Here is a 17,749-nt window from a genome sequence, read left to right on the forward strand (position 1 = left end):
ATTTTAGCAGCTTGCCTGTTTTTTGTATTTGTTGATCAGAATTTTGGTTTGGTCCTTCAAAATACTGAGAGTTCATAAAACGTTTTGTAGTCGTTTTAAGACCCTTTATGGCACTCCCACGAAAGCTCTCGCGCCGCCTTTGCTCTCAGTGTCTGTTCTTTCTCTGGTCGGACGCTGCATGGCACGAGCCCTGCGTTTAGGGAACGAGTACTCATGTTCTCTGTGCCCATCACCGTGCAGCCTCACAGGCTGTGTAAGATGCAGATGATTCTGTTTTTCTCCTCAGAGGAGAAAACAGACGTTTAGAGAAATACATAAGTGGCCTAAAGTTATTCAATTTGTGGCAGAAAAGACAAGTAATACCTAACATTTGGACTCCACGCCGTCAGGCTCTGTTCCGGGCACTTTATGTGTACAATCTCAGTGAATCCTCCCAGTAACCGCAGGGAGGTTCTCACGTCATCTGTTCTACAGGTGTAGGAACAGCGGGGTTAACTTACCTAAGGTCACAAAGTGGCAGAGCTGGGACGGGACCGCAGGCAGCCCGGCTCTGAGGTGGAGCCCCGGACCTCGTGGCTGGGACCCCGCCACCCAGCCTCCTCTGGACTCAACCTCTCTCGAGGATCAGAGGCCGTGGCTGGGGTCCGGGGCCCGGGCTCTGCGGGGCCACTTAGTGTGCCGACCTGAGGCTCTTGGCCAGGTGTCTTGGGGACGAGAAGCCTCAGAGAATGCGGGGCATGTGGGCCCTGCTGGGAGCTACTGCAGCCCCTTCTCCCACGGGGATGTCCAGGCGGGGGCGGTCACCGACGGCCATGACGTCCCACCTGTTCCTTTCCTTCCCTCTGTTGAGAAAGTCTGCAAAGATGTGTTCACCGTGGGGGGATGGAGCTCAGCTGAGCCGGGCAGAGATCCTCCAGTACCTGTCCTAAGGGTGCAGTGAGGCTTCACTTTCTACCCCTTGTTTCCGGCTCAACTCAGGGAGAGAAAGGGGAGCAGAAGTGAAGAGATGGGAGTGCAGGCGGGGACGAGGCAGGAACCAGGGCCTCAGCTGCGGAAGGGAGGCTGCCTGCGCAGGGGCCCCTGCACTCGGCTGCAGCACCCTCGCCTGCCCGGCAGCCCAGGGGCTGGATTACAGGTGAGCCCATCCCCTCCTCGAGCTCCATCTGGCGTTTCCCCGCCCCCCACCCCCACCCCGCTCCTCTGGGCTCTGACGCATCCCCACAGACCCTGCTTGGCAGGAACGGGGCCTGGCCTCCAGCTGCAGGGGCGGCGTGGGGCACAGCCTTCCTGGGAAGACCACAGAGACTTTTCCCCAGTGATTGCCATTGTTGTGATTAATATGCCAGTAGCGTAGGGCTACTTTGGGGGCAACCATGTAAAAGGAGCATCACTTCAATCTTAGAAAGAATCTGATGGGAAGGCTGCCACAGGAGCTGCACCACATCAGATCTGAAGTTTACGGGTCGTGTCGTTCAGACATTTGACTGGATCCCGGGGAATCGCCTACCCACCGGGTGTACCTGCCTGGGGCCAGATACACCATTTCCACTTCCGGGTGTAGAGCCTGGCAGTGGTCCGCACCACGTGCCGGCGGGCTACTCACGTGGCACTGACTGCTGGAGGGAACCGCCCCGGAAGTGGGTGGGTGGCGTCTTCCTGCCCAGCCTCTTGAGCAGCCGGTCTCGCTCGTTGGTCCTGGGGGCACATCACACACGGTCAGTCTCCGGCCACGCGGACACCTCTCGAAGGTGCTCAGAGAAGGAATGGCTTCAGGTCGTAACACGAAACAGACCGGGAAAAGGCTGCCCCACGTCAAGGAGAACGTGTCCCGTTTCGCCAACTGCCCCTCTATTTACAGCAGATGCTGCCTGGACGCCTCGAGAGCGGCTCCCTCCTCTGAAAACCCGCTCTGCGCGCACCCCGTCCCTACACGGCCCTCGGAGCCCCACCTGCCTCCTGACGGAAGGGGACCAGGGCCCCTGCCTCCGGGGCAAGGAGTGAGCTGTTGCTCCGGTGAACGGAAAGCTTCCATTCCACCTGCCCCCCAGGCCTGGAGCCTCGCCTGGGTGCCCCAGGACCCGGCCAGAGACAGTTGCCTCTGCAGAACCTGATGCTTATTTTGAACCACAGTGAAAACCAAGGTCAGTTTTCTTTGAAAACACAAGGTTAGGCGTGCTTCCTGCCTCTCCTGAAATGGTCCCTCCTCCAAGGCTGCCGCTGCTCTGGGGCAACACGGAGGTTCTCCCTAGAGGACAGCTGGGCTTTACGACCAACCAAAGGTGGGGGGGTTGGGAAATGCTCGAGAGTGGCCCCGATTTCCTGCTGCCGGGGTGTTACCGGGCTTGCCCCCAACAGACTGCGGTGTACAGGGTTGGCCGGCACGCTCTGTAACGGCTGAACTGTACCCCTCCAGGGTCTCAGGATGGGGCTGCATTACGAGACGAGGCCTTTAACGGTCGCATGAGGCCATCGGGGTGGCCCTAATCCAGGCTAACCGGGGTCCTGATGAGGAGAGGGGATTAAGACACACACACTGAGGGACGGCCATGTGCGAACACAGGGAGAAGACGGCCTTCACCTGCCAGCAGAGGAGGGAGCCCTCGGAAGGAACCAGCCCTGGAACACCCTTGCTCTGGGGCTTCTGACCTCCAGAACCGTGGGAAAATACACCTCTGTTGTTTCAACCACCTGCTGTGCAGCACTTTGCCACGGCAAGGCGTACATCCCCAGTCTGCTGTCTGGGAACTTGAGGGCACGGAAGTTGGAAGAGCTGCAGTTGCTTGTGGTCCAAAGCCCCTCCCCCCAGCCCATCCAGGCCTGTACTTCACGCTCCCCCAAGGGCCTTTGCAGGGGGAGCAGGGCCCGGCTACTCTCAACAGTCCTATGAGCTGAAGTTCACTATGCTCTTGGGTTTCTGCAAGAGAGCAGTTTCTGATCACCTTGGCTGAAAGAACAACGTTTAATTCATCACCAGCTCAGGGCAAGCCGCAGCCTACCCCCGTTGGGAAGATGGCGGACGAGAACACACACTTTTTCTGTCCCCTCACACTGCCTCTCCCTTCCCTCTCATCTTTCCTTTCAGGGGCCACCTTAACCGCCCTGGGCCACAGGGATGAGCAGATGCGCGGTCCTCGTGTGGCCGCCTGACGTCCGCAGCGCCCGTGCTGGCTGCTCTCAGGGCCGTCCTCCCTGTGTGACCCGCACCGGCCACGGTTCCTGCACAGAAGGCACTGCCAGGCAGCTCCGAGCTCAGCTGAAAGGGGCTCCCTGAGGCCCTCCCCGCTGGGACCCTGGTGAGATGAAGGCATATCTCCCAGGAACTGAGGGGACAGACTGGGCGCTCCACCCCGCCTCTCCTGGACCCTCTGACGTTTCAGGTCCAGAAGGTCCTCCTAGCGCTGGGGCTCGTGAGAACCTCACAGAGCCACGGACGGGAAGGGCTCTCTGAAATCATGCATCCTGGTCTCTAGCTGGGCGGCTGAGGAAACAGCCTCAGCCTCGCCAAAGGGCACAGGGCACTGTGCTGGGCAGATGTCTCTAATTCCCGCATGGGACGGTGTATGCTTTTCTCTCTCTTTTTTATAATGAAATATTCAAACAAACACAGAAACTAGCACAGTGAACATCCACCAACCTGCTCAGCTTTAGCCAATGACAGCACCACCCTATGACCCTGCTGTGTCCTGCAGCCCTTCCTCCCATGTGGGGAGGGGGACATGGGGCCAAGGAGACATGTCCACCAAGAGCCCACACCTGCCCCCAGCCCAAGTACGCGAGACCTTAGAAGTCCCTGCCCAGTAACGCCCAAGCTGGCATCCAAGGCCAACCTGACCCCCTCGCTAGCTCCGTCTCCCTAGAAGTAGACCACACAGCCAGGGTCCGTGCTCGGAGGCCTGGGGGGTGGCCAGAGGGTGGTTGTAGCACGGGATGTGTGGACTGGGCTGTCCACACGCGAGTGCAGGTCCCCTGCTGGCGCAGGACAGAGCTGGGGTGGGGGTAGGGGTACACAGGGCAGCTACCTCTTCCCTGTGTTAATCACCGTCTCCAGAGAATCTGGGCATCACAAGGCACTGTGGTCTTCACCCAGGTGCGTTAATCAAGGTACATGGCTATTTATTACAACTTGCACACACTCAGACATAGCCTCCACTTCCACTCTTGTACCATGTCCTGCGAGTGTTGGAAAAGCTGAAGCTAGAAAGGGGTATAACATTTACCATTTATAGCATTCTATTATGTATAGATGGTTTGAAAGCAATCTACTCACAAAGACATAGGAAAAAGTAAAGAAACACAATCAGATATTTTGCTTTGGTTAATTCTGGTTAATGAGACGAAAAGAAAAGAGTACAAATTAGCACAGGGAAATGAGATTTGGGTTTATAAACAAGAGAACTCTTGACAAAATACTACAAACCGGATTCATTATAATGAAAGGATTACACAACCTTACCAAATGGGATTTATCCCAGTGATGCAAGGGTGATTCAACATACAAAAAGCAATTAATATACTACACCACACTAACAGAATGAAGGAAGAATATCAATGATCGTCTAAATTAACGCAGAAAGATCATCTGACAAAATCCAACACCCTTTCATCATAAAAATACTCAGCAAACTAAGATGGAAAGGGAAGTTCCTCCACATTAACAGAGCATTTATGAAAAACCCACAACTGACAACATACTCAATGGTGAAAGACTGAAAACTCTCTCTATGATCAAGACAAGGATGCCTGCTTTTACCACTTCTACTCAAGGAATTTACTAGAAGTGCTAACTAAAGCAATTAGGCAAGATTCCAACAGTCTTTTTTTTTTTTTTTGCAGAAACAAATATTTATCCTATGATTCATAGGGAATTACAAGGGGCCCCAGATAGCCAAAACAGTCCTGGAAAAGGAACACCACAGTTATAGGACTTATACTAACTTATTTCAAGATTTAATATAAAACTACAGTAATAAAAATAGTGTGGTACTGGCATCAGGATACACATATAAATCACTGTAATGTAGTTAAGAGTCATATGTCTATGGTCAGCTGACTTTTGGCTAGGGTACCCAGACCATTCATAAGGAGAGGAAAGTGTGTTCAGCATATGGGTCTGGAGTAACTGGATTTTCACACTCAAAAGAATGAGGTTGACCCCTTACCTGCAATCACATACAAAAAGTAGCTCAAAATGGATCAAAGACCCAAAATATAAGAGCTAAAACCACGTAAATGTTTACGACCTTGAATTTGGCGATGCTTCTTAGATATGACACTCAAAGCATAGGCAACAAAAGGAAAAAATAGATAAATCGGATTTCATCAAGACATTATCAAGAAAGTGAAAAAAAACCCTAATCCAAAAATGGGCAGTAAAGCAATTATACTCCAATAAAGATGTTAAAAGAAAAACGGGCAGAACACCTAAACAGACATTTCTCCAAAGAAGACAGATGTCCAAAAAGCACATGAAAAGATGCTCAACATCGCTAATTATTAGGGAGATACAAATCAAAACCACAATGAGATTTCACCTCGCACTGGTCAGAATGGCCCTCACCAAAAAATCTAGAAACAATACATGCTGGAGAGGGTGTGGAGAAAAGGGAACCGTCCTATACTGCCAGTAGGAATGTAAATTTGTACAACCATTATGGAGGGCAGTATGGCGGTTCCTTAAAAAACTAAATATAGAACTACCACTTGATCTAGCAATCCCACTCCTGGGCATATATCTGAAGAAAACCATAATTCGAAAAGATACATACACACCAGTGTTCATTGCAGCAATGTTTACAGTAGCCAGGTCATGGAAGCAACCTAAGTGTCCATCGACAGAGGAAGGGATTATGATTGGTACATATACACAGTGGAATATACTCGGCCATAAAAGAGGAACGAAATAATGCCATTTGCAGCAACATGGATGGACCTGGAGTTACCATGCTAAGTGAAGTAAGTCAGAAAGACAAATATCATATGCTATCACTTATATGTGGAATCTAATAAAAATGATACAAATGAACTTATTTACAAAACAGAAACAGACAGATCTCAAAATCAAACTTACGGTTACCAAGGGGAAACATGGGGGGAGGTGATAGGAGCTGGGGATTGACATATACACACTACTATATATAAAACAGGTAACTAACAAGGACTTATTGGTATGGCATAGGGAGCTCTACTCAATATTCTGTAATAACCTATATGGGAAAAGAATCTGAAAACGAATGGATATGTATATATGTACAACTGATTCACTTTGCTGTACACCTGTAACTACAAACGCTGTAAATCAACTACACTCCAATAAAAAATTTTTTAAAAAGGGAAAAGACAACCATAAAATGAAAGTATTTACAAATCATATAGCTGGTAAGGGTCTAGAGTCCAGAACATATCAATAATCCCAACAACTCAACAGCATAAAGATGGACAAACCAAATCAAAAACAGGCAAAGGATTTGGATACATTATCCAAAGAAGAAACACAACGGCCAACAAGCACATGAAAAGATACTCAGCATCATTAGTCATTAGGGAAATGCGGGTCAAAACCACAAAGAAATAGCACTTAACATCTACTAGGATGGCTATAAGTGAAACAAGAACAGATAACAACAGGTACTGGAGAGGATGTGGAGAAACTGGAACCCTGGCACATTACTGGTGGGTCTGTAAAATGGTGCAGCCATTGTTCTTCACTAACTTCAACATGGAATTACTGTCTCACCTAGCAATTCCACTCCTAGGTCACATTAGCCAAAAGAACTGAAAATGGACTCAGACCACATGTACACCAATATCGAGAGCAGCATTATTCACAAAAGCCAAAAGATGAAAACAATCCAGACATCAATTGCTGAATGGATAAACAAAGTGTGGTCTGTCCATACGATGGAAAATTATTCAGCCACAAAAAGGAACAGAGTATGACACATGCACAACACGGAAAAACCTTGAGAACCTCACGGTGAGTGAAAGAAGCCAACGCTGTAGGCTGCGTCTTGCACGGTTCCATTCATATGAAATGTCTGGAACAGGCAAATCACAGAGAACGAGCATCGGTTCCCGGGGAGGGCGGGGCATCCCGGGGGTGCTCAAAGCATCCGCGGTTTCCTTTCAGGGAGACGAAAATGTTCTGGAACTAGACAGGGGTGACGATCGCACATCATCATGAAGGTACTAAACGCCACTGAACCGTACTCTTTAAAACGGTAAATCTTATACATAGGATGGATAAACAACAAGGTCCTACTCGAGCACAGGGAACTACATTCAGTATCCTGTGATAAACCATGATGGAAAAGACTGAAAAAGAATGTATATATGTGTGTAACTGAATCACTTTGCCGTTCAGCAGAATTTAACACAACATTGCAAATCAGCTATACTTCAATAAAATTAAAAAAAATAAAAAACAGGAGAAGGAATGGGTCCTGAATTGGAGGTAAATTCCCTCCCATCACCTGAATGGTTGGTAACGATGTCATCTTCATGGTTTATTTCTCCGATGGTGGGGGTGGAGTTCGGTGCTTGCTTTGACCTTTTTCCATCCCAGCTTAGGCATGGGTGCTGCCTGAGATCTGTCCCCTCATATGGAAGGTGCAGGTAAACACCAGTGATAGTGGTGAAAGCCCATCTCACACAGCCCCTTAAGGCAGGCTCTGCTGAGAAGCCAGCGCCTCTCCAGGGAGGTGGTTGGTGCACTCCTGTCTCAAAGAACAAGCAGCGTCAGGAAGGAGCAGAGAGCTGGCAAGCGTTACTCGCGAGAATAATAAACTTTTACGTCCGCGTTTCTGTCAGGAGGCTGTTCCTGCTAAAATCACACACGCGTAACTGGCACAGAGCAGAACGTGGAGAATAGAGCAAATAATTACAAATCTGTTTTTTGGTCTTGTCAGTAGTTACAGCTGGTAGGAATCACAGCTGACACCACAAAGCAGCCAAAAACAAATAGGTATTTTTAGAAACTTACTGTTAAATGATGGCTGGATGGTCTTCAAAACATAAATCTGACAGGTTCCTCAAGATAAAAGCGAATCAAAGTCCCCGTTCCTTCAGGTAGGGCCAGACACCTACCAGGCTATCAGACTGCTGAAATTCTAACCCACTTTCTTTCCTTTAATTATTTATTTAATTTTATTTTTGGCTGCATTGAGTCTTCGTTGCTGCGTGTGGGCTTCCTCTAGTTGCGGGGAGCGGGGGCTACTCTTCGTTGTGGTGCGTGGGCTTCTCATTGCGGTGGCTTCTCGTTGCAGAGCATGGGCTCTAGGCGCGTGGGCTTCAGTAGTTGTGGCACGTGGGCTCAGTAGTGGCTCGCGGGCTCTAGAGCACAGGCTCAGTAGTTGTGGTGCACGGGCTTAGTTGCTCCGTGGTATGTGGGGTCTTCCTGGACCAGGGCTCGAAGCCGTGTCCCCTGCATTGGCAGGCGGATTCTCAACCACTGTGCCACCAGGGAAGCCCCTCTAACCCACTTTTAAAGATCCCTAGGGAATGAGACTTCATAGCCTCAGTTGGTAACTTATGTTACTCATTATAATCTGAGCATTAGGAAATGAGAAACTTTGGGCTCAATCATATTCCAGACCTGCCCAGGCCTCTGTAGGATGAGAGAAAAAAAAAACAACAAAAAAAAACAAACCCTCACCTTAGTTATGTAATGAGGGAAAATAGCAAGCATAAAACAAATCAGAATAGGTTTTCCAGCCTAAGATTCCAATAAGATAGGTGTTCTACCCTGAAGGTAGGAGCCCTTCATAAATTCCATTCTATTAGATGGTAGTAAATTATTCTCCCCGAGTTACCTCTGAGGTATTGGGGGGGGGGCCATACGGGAGATGCCACCCTGGGCCCCTGAACCTTCAGGAACCGCAGAGAGCAGGCGGGGAGGGGTCCTTGTGAGCGGAGATTCCCAGAAACACCAACACAGCTGGGCATGTCCCTCTGGAGGACTCGTCCTCAGACAGGGACCAGGTCTTACGCCTTCTCTGCGTTTTCACAGTGTCCGCCTGGCTGAGAACAGGGCACACGGTTACACACACAAAACCGCACTTGTGCTCTGCACGGCTGGTTTGGACCGTGACTCACTATCTTATTCCTGTGTGTCTCCATCAGTGGATCCTGCACCGTGTGTCTGTGTCTGTCGACACTGCCCAGCACTGAGCTCAGGACAGCGGTTTCCCAACAGTAGCTGAGAAAATTCCTCTTTACCAGAGAAATGCTTCTTTAAAAACGACAGAACAGGGCTTCCCTGGTGGCACAGTGGTTGAGAGTCCGCCTGCCAATGCAGGGGACATGGGTTCGTGCCCAGGTCCGGGAAGATCCCACGTGCCGCGGAGCAGCTGCGCCCGTGAGCCATGGCCGCTGAGCCTGCGCGTCTGGAGCCTGTGCTCCGCTACGGGAGAGGCCACAACAGTGAGAGGCCCGTGTACCGCAAAAAAAAAAAAAAAAAAGACAGAACAGGGACATCATCCTCATTCTCTCCGAGAGGAGGGAAGCCCCCTCCAAATTCTGGACAACACTGTGAGCAAGAATTAAAACAGCTCCGTGGCCTTTACAGAGACAGGACGTTGTATTTAGTTAAGAAAAGAATTCAGATTGCATAGAACAGTTGGAGGACAGTCTGGCTGAGGACAGGATAGCATTCAAGGTTAACTAATTTAATACAAATCCCATCCCCAAAGTAAAAAGGTAGATTCCTGTAGTCCTTCCTGGCCTCAAGTCTCCTCCGACTATCAAAACTGGGAACTGGAGGGAAGAAAGCCCTGTCTTAGCACGGTGATTTTCTTCTCTCCTAGACAAGGCTTTGGAAAGTGGGGTAAGGGGACCATTCTGAGTGTTGGAAGAAATCTCATTCTCGTACAGTGTGGACTGGGTGATTTCCTGCCAAAAAGAAGACCAAGGAGTGGTAGTACCAAACTAGGCAGTGAGTCTGACAGGGGAAGCAGCAGATCTGCAGCCTCAGAAATAGGTGGGATCTGTCTGTTGACAACCATCCCTGGCTCAGAACAGAGGTGGTGTGTATGAGGTAACTGCGCTGATTGATGGGACTGCCCAGGAAGACTTTAACAAAACGAGAGGCAGGGGACACTGAAAAGATCCAAAAGCAACGATAGATACACGTAATCCTTTTCCGCTGTGCCTGCTAGCGATGTGGTAATGTAAGTAAACCAGTGAGCAGTGAGGTTAGGAGGAAGGTCCAAAAAAAATAGAAGGTAGTAGCCACCAACTACACTGTCCTTTCACCTGAAACAGCAACTTAGGTAAAACTGGCAAAATGGCTTCTCCTGAAAATTAGAACTGCATTACTATAATCTATATACTTTTAAAAGGTTAAAAAAAAACACTTAAAAAAAAATTCCTGTCCGGAGAGACTTCTGCTTCCAAGATGGAGTTGATGTATTTTCTCTCTTCCTCCTGTTAAGTACAACTGACAACCCTGGACTCTACATGTAAAACAAATATAAAGGTGAAGATGGAGAACTGGAAAGGTGGAGATAGGAAGGAAGGCCAGCTATGAACCTTGGAGCATGAGAAACCCGAGTTTTCTTTTGGCTCGTAGATTCCAGACTTGGAGCAGAAATGCCTGGCAACCCAGAAATGCCCGGGGGGCGCAGCCAAAAGAGCCCAGGAAGAAAGCCCTCTTCTCTTCAGCCAAAGGAGCAGGAAAGCGGTGGCCTCGTAAGACAGAAAACTTTCAGACCATGATCACTCTACTCCAGCCAAACACCCCAGAAAAAAACTGTGGCTCCACTCCGGTCCAGCCAGCAGAGACCAAGTGGGGAGCCCAGATGTCCACCCTCACAAGGCTGCTACATGGTGCTCCAGAGCCCCTACTGAGGTGGTGACAGAGGAGGCCAAATAGGAACCTGGGACTTTCATCCCTGCCAGCTGATAATGAGGCCTCTGGTACCCTGTGGCGTCAGCAGAAATGTCAGGAGATGCATGGGGAGAATGGACTTCTGTCCTTCCTCTCCTCACTGGAGCGGTATCAGAAGAGGCCTAAGGGAGAATCAGGACTTTCAGCCTTCCTCAGTAGTGACAAGGCCACACCCATACCTCTGACCCCTCCCCACCCCCTGCAGTGTCAGTGGAGACCACGTGAAGAGCAGGAACTCTCACCCCCTCTCTGCAGGCATCAGCACAGACCGAGTAGGGGATCTGGATGACCTCTACCTAGCAGGAGAGAGCCTGCCGTAAAATCCAGGGTCACATAACATGACACCCAAATGTCCAGGTTCTATGTGAAAGCTGTTATACCAAGAACCAAGAAGACCTAAAACTGAATGTAAAGAAAAATCAGTAGACGCCAACGTCAAGATAACAGATATGGTGGAATAATCTGGCCAAGACTTTAAAAACAGCCACGATAAAAATGCTTCCGTGAGCAATTACGAACATGCTGAAAGCAAATGGAAAAAAAGAGGAAAGGCTCAGCAAAGAAACAGAAGGTATAAGAAGAACCAGTTGTAAACTTTGGAACTCAAACATACAATAACGGAACTTGAAAGCTTAGTGGTTGGGCTATCTTGATGGCAGGGTAGAGGGGACAAAGGAAATAATCAGTAAACTGGAAGACAGAACAGTAGCAATGATCCAATCTGAGTAACAGAAACAAAACAGCCTGAAGGAAAAATGAGCAGTCTCAGGGACCTGTGGGAATATAACAGGCAATATAACATTCAGGTCTTCAGAGTCCCAGAGGAGAGGAGAAAGAGGATAGGGCTGGAAAAGCACTCCAAGTACTAAAAGGTGAAAACTTCCCAAATTTGGTGAGAGAGCTAATCCTACAGATTCAAGAAGCCACAGGAATCCTGACTAGGATAAATCCAGGCCAAGACAGCTTGTAATTAAACGTCCGAAAACTAAAGACAAAGAAAAGGTCTTAAAAGCAGCCAAAGAGAAATGACCCTTTACCTATAGTGGAAAACCAGTTTGAACGACAATGGATTTCTCATCAGAAATCACTGAGGCCAGAAGTGGCATAATATTTGTCAAGGGCTGAAGGAAAACCGTCAACTCAGTGAAAAATATCTCTCAGGAATGAAGAAGACAGCAAGACACTCTCAGATGGAAAGAACAGAGAGAGTCTGTCACTATAGGGAAGGTGGCGCAGTGGTTGAGAATCTGCCTGCCGATGCAGGGGACACAGGTTCGAGCCCTGGTCTGGGAAGATCCCACATGCCGTGGAGCAACTAGGCCCGTGAGCCACAACTACTGAGCCTGCGCGTCTGGAGCCTGTGCCTTGCAACAAGAGAGGCCACGACAGTGAAAGGCCCACGCACCGCGATGAAGAGTGGCCCCCGCTTGCCGCAACCAGAGAAAACCCTCACACAAAGCGAAGACCCAACACAGCCAAAAATAAATAAATAAATAATCCTTAAAAAAAAAAAAACACCCTATAAGAATTTCTAAAGGAAGTTCTAAAAACAAAAAGGGAATAATAAAAGAAGGAGTTTTTGGAACATCAGGAAAGAAGAAAGAACATGGTAAGTGAAACTATGGGTAAATACAATGGGCTTTCCCTTTCCTCTTGAATTCTCCAAATTAAGTCTGACTAGTTAAAGCAAAAATTACATACTGTCTGATGTGGGTCTAAATATGTGTAGAGAAAATATTTAAGAAAATTATAAATGTGGGTGGGTTAAGAGCTATAACAGGAGGTAAGGTTTCTGTATTTCATTCAAATTGGTAATATGACAGCACCAGTACACTGTGATTAGTTATGTATATATAATATAACGCCTAGAACAACCAGTAAAAAAGCTATGTTATGAGACACACTAAAAAACACAACAGATAAGTAAAAACAGAATCCTAAAAAATGTGCACATAACACACGAAAAGGAAGAAAAAAGAAAACAGAGAAATGAAAAACAGAACAGAAAACAAAAGATAAAATGGTTAACTAAGCCCCAACATATTAATAATACATTAAATATAAATGCTTTAAATATACCAATTAAAAGACACAGCCTGACAGAGTGGATCACAAAACATGACCCAGCAATGTGATATGCTGTCTACAAGAAACTCACTTCAAATATATTGCTATAGGAAGACAGAAAATAAAAGGATGGAAAAAGATACATCACATGAACACTAACCAAAGGAAAGCAGGAGTAACTATATTAACATCAGATAAAGTAGACTTCAGAGCAAGGAAAAATTACCAGACAGTGAAAGACATTATGTAATATCAAAAAGGTCAGTCTTTTTGACCTTTTTGACCAGAACACACAGCAATCCTAAACGTCTATGCACCAAGCAACAGAGCTGCAAAATGTGTGAAGCCAAAACTGATAAAACTGAAAGAAATAAATTCACAATTATAGGTGAATCAGTCAGTATTCCTCTCAACAGTTGATAGTACAGATAAGCAAGGAACAAAAATCACACGATCATATCAGTTGATACAAATTAAAACCACAGTGAGCTGTTATTACACAACTATCACAGTGGTCAACATAAAAAAAAAATAGTGACAATACCAGATGCCTGCAAGGATCTGGAAAACTGGATCACTCAGAAATTACTGGTGGAGATGTAAAGTGGTCTGACCACTAGTTCCTTAAAAACACCAAACATACCACATCCTTCTGAATATACTAAAACCACTGAATTTACACTTTAAAAGGTGAAGTTTATGTATTTGAATTGTATCTCCAAAAAATAAAAGATAAGCCTGGGCTAACGTGCAGCCCAAGTTGCCAATCCACAGAATTGTGACCTAAATAAAAGGTTGTTATTTTTTTAACGGAAAAAAAAAAAAAAACCCTAAGTATGCAACTACCATAAACCCAGCAATTGCACTCCTGAACATGTATCCCAGAGAAAAGACTTAACGTTCATGCAAAAACTGGTACACACATGCCTATAAGAGCTTTATTCATAATAGCCCCAAACTGGAAACCCAGATATCCTTCAACAGGTGAATGGTTTAACAAAGCTTGGCACACGACATACTACTCGACAACTAAGAGGAAGAAAGTACTGATACACGTAACGAGGCGAATCAATCTCTAGAGAACTATGCTGTGTGAACAGAGGTCACTACCAGAAGGTTACATACTGTATGATTCATTTATGTGACATTCTTGAAACAACATTATAGAAATAGAGAACAGATTAATGACAAAATTATAGAAATAAGAGAACAGATTAACAGTTGCCCAGAGCTAAGCAGAGGATGGACAGTAGATGCGGCTATAAAAAGACGACATGAGAAACCTTGTGGCAACGGATATGTTCTGTACCCTGACTGCATCCATGTCCGTTTCCTGGTTTTGAAACCGTTCTCCAGTTTTGCAAGATGTTACTATTGGGGGAAACTAAAGAGTACATGGGATTTCTCTGTATTTCTTATAACTGCATGTGAAGCTGCAATTCTCTCCAAATAAAAAGTTTAAATGAAAACAAAAATCCTTCTCAGTTTTAGGCATTCGCCTCTGTTTCGTGTTTGTCTGCAGTTATCCTTTGTAAAGAAGGATACGTCTCAGAGCGGCGTTAGAGTGGTGGGAGGCCTTCCTCCAGCCCCTGCTGGGACTGCCCCAGAGAGAGGCCGGCCACCTCCGCAGAGCCGTCTGACCTCATTAGCGAGCAGGCAAAGTCGACTTTGAATGACAGCCCCAGCACATATGGAAACCATTCCCGCATCCCAGGACTTGCAGTGAGGTAGGAGGCTCCTCTCGAATGGAGCTGAGCTCCGTGGCCCAGTCGGAGAGCCCATGGAGAGGTCAGGTCAGAGTCATGGGGCTGTTAGGAACAGATAAATTAGCAGGGGCACCTGGCTGACCCAGAGAGGCCTCGGGGAACGGCCGTGCGGGTGGGTTGAGAAGCCCCAGGTGTAATGGAACAAGTCGGGAATGGTCCGGGCTCAGTGCGTTTCCTGATGGGCCATCTGGGGAAAGGACAAGCCCGAACAGCACCACAGCGGTGAAGCGCCACGCTAATCAGGAAGATGCAGCTTTACGAGCAGAAAGTTCTGTTCAAGTTCTGTTTCCACCATTGGACTGGCCTCTTACCTACTCAAAATCATACGCTAAAGGACCCAGGCTTCCTCTCAAACCCAGCTTCCCACCAGCCCTCCCCTCCCTCCCTCTGCTCCAGCCGCATGGCCTTCTGGCCAATCCTGGAACACACTTTCCTGGGGTGGATAGCTTCCCACCCCAGGGCCTTTGCACTGCTTTCTCTCTGCCTCCCAGGCGGCTCCCTCCCCCAGTTCACTCAGAGCAGCCCCTGCACCAGTCACAGGAGAATCCTCTCCTCTCTCTACACCGTTCCCTGCTTTATCTTCATCCCACTTTTCCCTAAGTTTAGGAATTGAAATCTCAGGACACGTGATCACGAACGGCCGACTGGGCTTGAAGCGACGGCCAGTCAATGTCTCCTTGCTTTGCTTCCCCTCCTCCGGGTACAAGTCTCTCCCCAGCTCCACTTCTGGTTCGCTGCTGCCCGACTCGAATTGCTTTTTGCTCAAATAAACTCTTAACTTTTTAAAATATGCTTCAGTTTTCCCTTTTTGTAGGACAGCCTGCGAATGTGATGAAGGAGGGAAGACAAGAGAGCTTGCGAGGCCGGAAAGAATGTTTATAAAAAGGCAGCAGTGGGCTTCCCTGGTGGCGCAGTGGTTGAGAGTCCGCCTGCCGATGCAGGGGACATGGGTTCGTGCCCCGGTCCGGGAAGATCCCACATGCCGCGGAGCGGCTGGGCCCGTGAGCCATGGCCGCTGAGCCTGCGCATCCGGAGCCTGTGCTCCGCAACGGGAGAGGCCACGACAGTGAGAGGCCCGCGTACCGCAAAAAAAAAAAAAAAAAAAAAAGGCAGCAGTGATTCCTGAGGTGTTTGATGGTTACAGGTAACAACTGGAGGATGGACTGATGTAGCGCAGGGTGCTGGAGAGAAGCCCTGGGAAACTGAAGCCGCGTAGCAAGGGTGGATTCTGAACAGTGAAGCCTGTTGGGCTGGAGTCTTCATTTCCCGAGGGAATAGCTGGCGGCTGTGTCACGTAAAATACTGAAAATTAAACGTGCCTTGACAAAGTAGCCAATATATGAAGGTTAAGACGTGGGGATAAGGACTTAACAGTATTTTTTAAATCAGTTAAATTCCTTGAATGTGAACTTGCCCTTAAACAAAAAATACAGTTTGCCTATTAAAGCTTCAGAAGATCTGAAGCACGTTTGAAACCACTGGTGTCTCTCCTGACAGTTATTTTGTTTGAAAGTAGCGAACTTTCTAGTAGGCCCACGAAGCTGCAAATTAATTACAGTAGAATAACTGTCCCCTACCATTGCCCCTCTTTCCCTAGCATCCCCTCCAATACGCACAGGGTCGGGGTCTGGGCAATAAACACCTGACTTGACCAATTTCAAATCAGCGTCCAAACAAACAATAATTCAGAGCTGGCCAAGAGGTCCCCCGACTCAGTTCTTGAAGTAATTAAAGAAAGATGAGCTTCTCTACCGGTTAACCGCCTGAACGCTAACTAAAGACAGTAAGGGTTGAGGTGCAGCCTGTCCTCTGTTCTCGGGCATCGCGGGCAGGTGCTCCGGGGCGGGAGGGCTCCCGGGAGGGCGAGGATGCGGTGGACGCAGGGCCACGGCCGCTGCCTCCCTGCTGATCTGTGGGAAGGGCAGTGAACCCTCCCGATACGAACGACCGAGGACGCCCTGCAGTCGAAGCCTCAGGTGTGTGTCTACAGGACTTCAGGCCACGGGCGAGTCACTCCTTGTTCAGCCCAGCCCGTGGAGAGAGCTGGAGGACCTCAAGAAATTGGCTTTTAAAGAACAACACTTGATTCATGGTCTTGAGGTGCCTAAAGCCCGTTCTGGAACCAGGTGGGGCACGGAAAGGAGCCGTCACGACGGGGGGATGCGCTCGTGGTCCTGAGTCCCCCGGACTCCAGCTGGGCCACCGCCGGCACGTGGGAGAATCTCCTTGAGTCCTCCTTCACCGTAGCCCCGTGGAGGAGGGGACAGTGGCAACAAGTCCTGGGGAGACTCAGGAAGAGCCACGAGCTGCGCCCCCTTTCGGATGACTGTGTTCCACGTGGGACGCAGTGCAGGGCTGCAGCGACTGGGGACGGGGTGAGCGCGGGGTGAGCCCCGATCTGTCCCCAGCCCTGCGCAGGTGCTGGAGCCCAGCATCTCCACGCTCGGGGCACAGGTGGCATCCGAGCCGTGTGACCTGCGGGGACGGGCCGGCCCGCGGGCTGAGGCTGCCGGCCCCGCTCCGGGTCTCGGCTGGGCCCCCCTCACTCACTACCGGGGGACAGGTCTCCACTACCCGGCGGAGCTGTTCTGGAGTTGGAGCTGACACTGCATTTTCCAGAATCCCCTCTGGGTACCTGCAACTTTGTTTCCTGTGGCCAAGCAGCTGGGCTAAATACCTAAAGCCTCTTGAAACACGTGTGCATCACCCAGAAAACACTGAACCCCGTCCTCCTCCGCAGAAGGTGGCTGTAAACAGTGGGCTCAACTCAGCCGCGAGAAGACGGCACGTGTGCGGTCGTGCTCAGCTGAGGCCACGCCTGCAGGGACTAAGATAAAGAATAACCACGTGGCACAGGCAGGAGCTAGTAGGAGGCACAGGGCCTCCTATTTGGGGGTCGGCTGTTGAGCGTTAAGGTAAACGGAAAGGGCAACTTCACCTGCAGCTCTCTTGTGCCATTTGAAGGCTGTCCAGATGGGGGCCCAGGCGACAGGAGGCGTGACTCCACCTCCACCTGGCGGGTGGCCCAGGTGCG

The 17,749-nt window shown here is 48.9% G+C and overlaps 1 protein-coding gene across 3 annotated transcripts in view; it reads right to left on the reverse strand.

The window, feature by feature from the left end:
* Positions 1-17,749, reverse strand: part of ATP8A2 (ATPase phospholipid transporting 8A2) — a 531,116-nt gene that overhangs the window by 14,832 nt on the left and 498,535 nt on the right. For all 3 annotated transcript variants that reach the window (XM_033409347.2, XM_049700910.1, XM_033409346.2), the window contains one exon: positions 1,604-1,695. In XM_033409347.2, coding sequence (XP_033265238.1) covers positions 1,604-1,695 — 92 coding nt within the window. The remainder of the gene's footprint in view (positions 1-1,603; positions 1,696-17,749) is intronic.

The sequence above is a fragment of the Orcinus orca genome, chromosome 18, assembly GCF_937001465.1.
Source record: "Orcinus orca chromosome 18, mOrcOrc1.1, whole genome shotgun sequence".
Lineage (NCBI taxonomy): Eukaryota > Metazoa > Chordata > Mammalia > Artiodactyla > Delphinidae > Orcinus > Orcinus orca.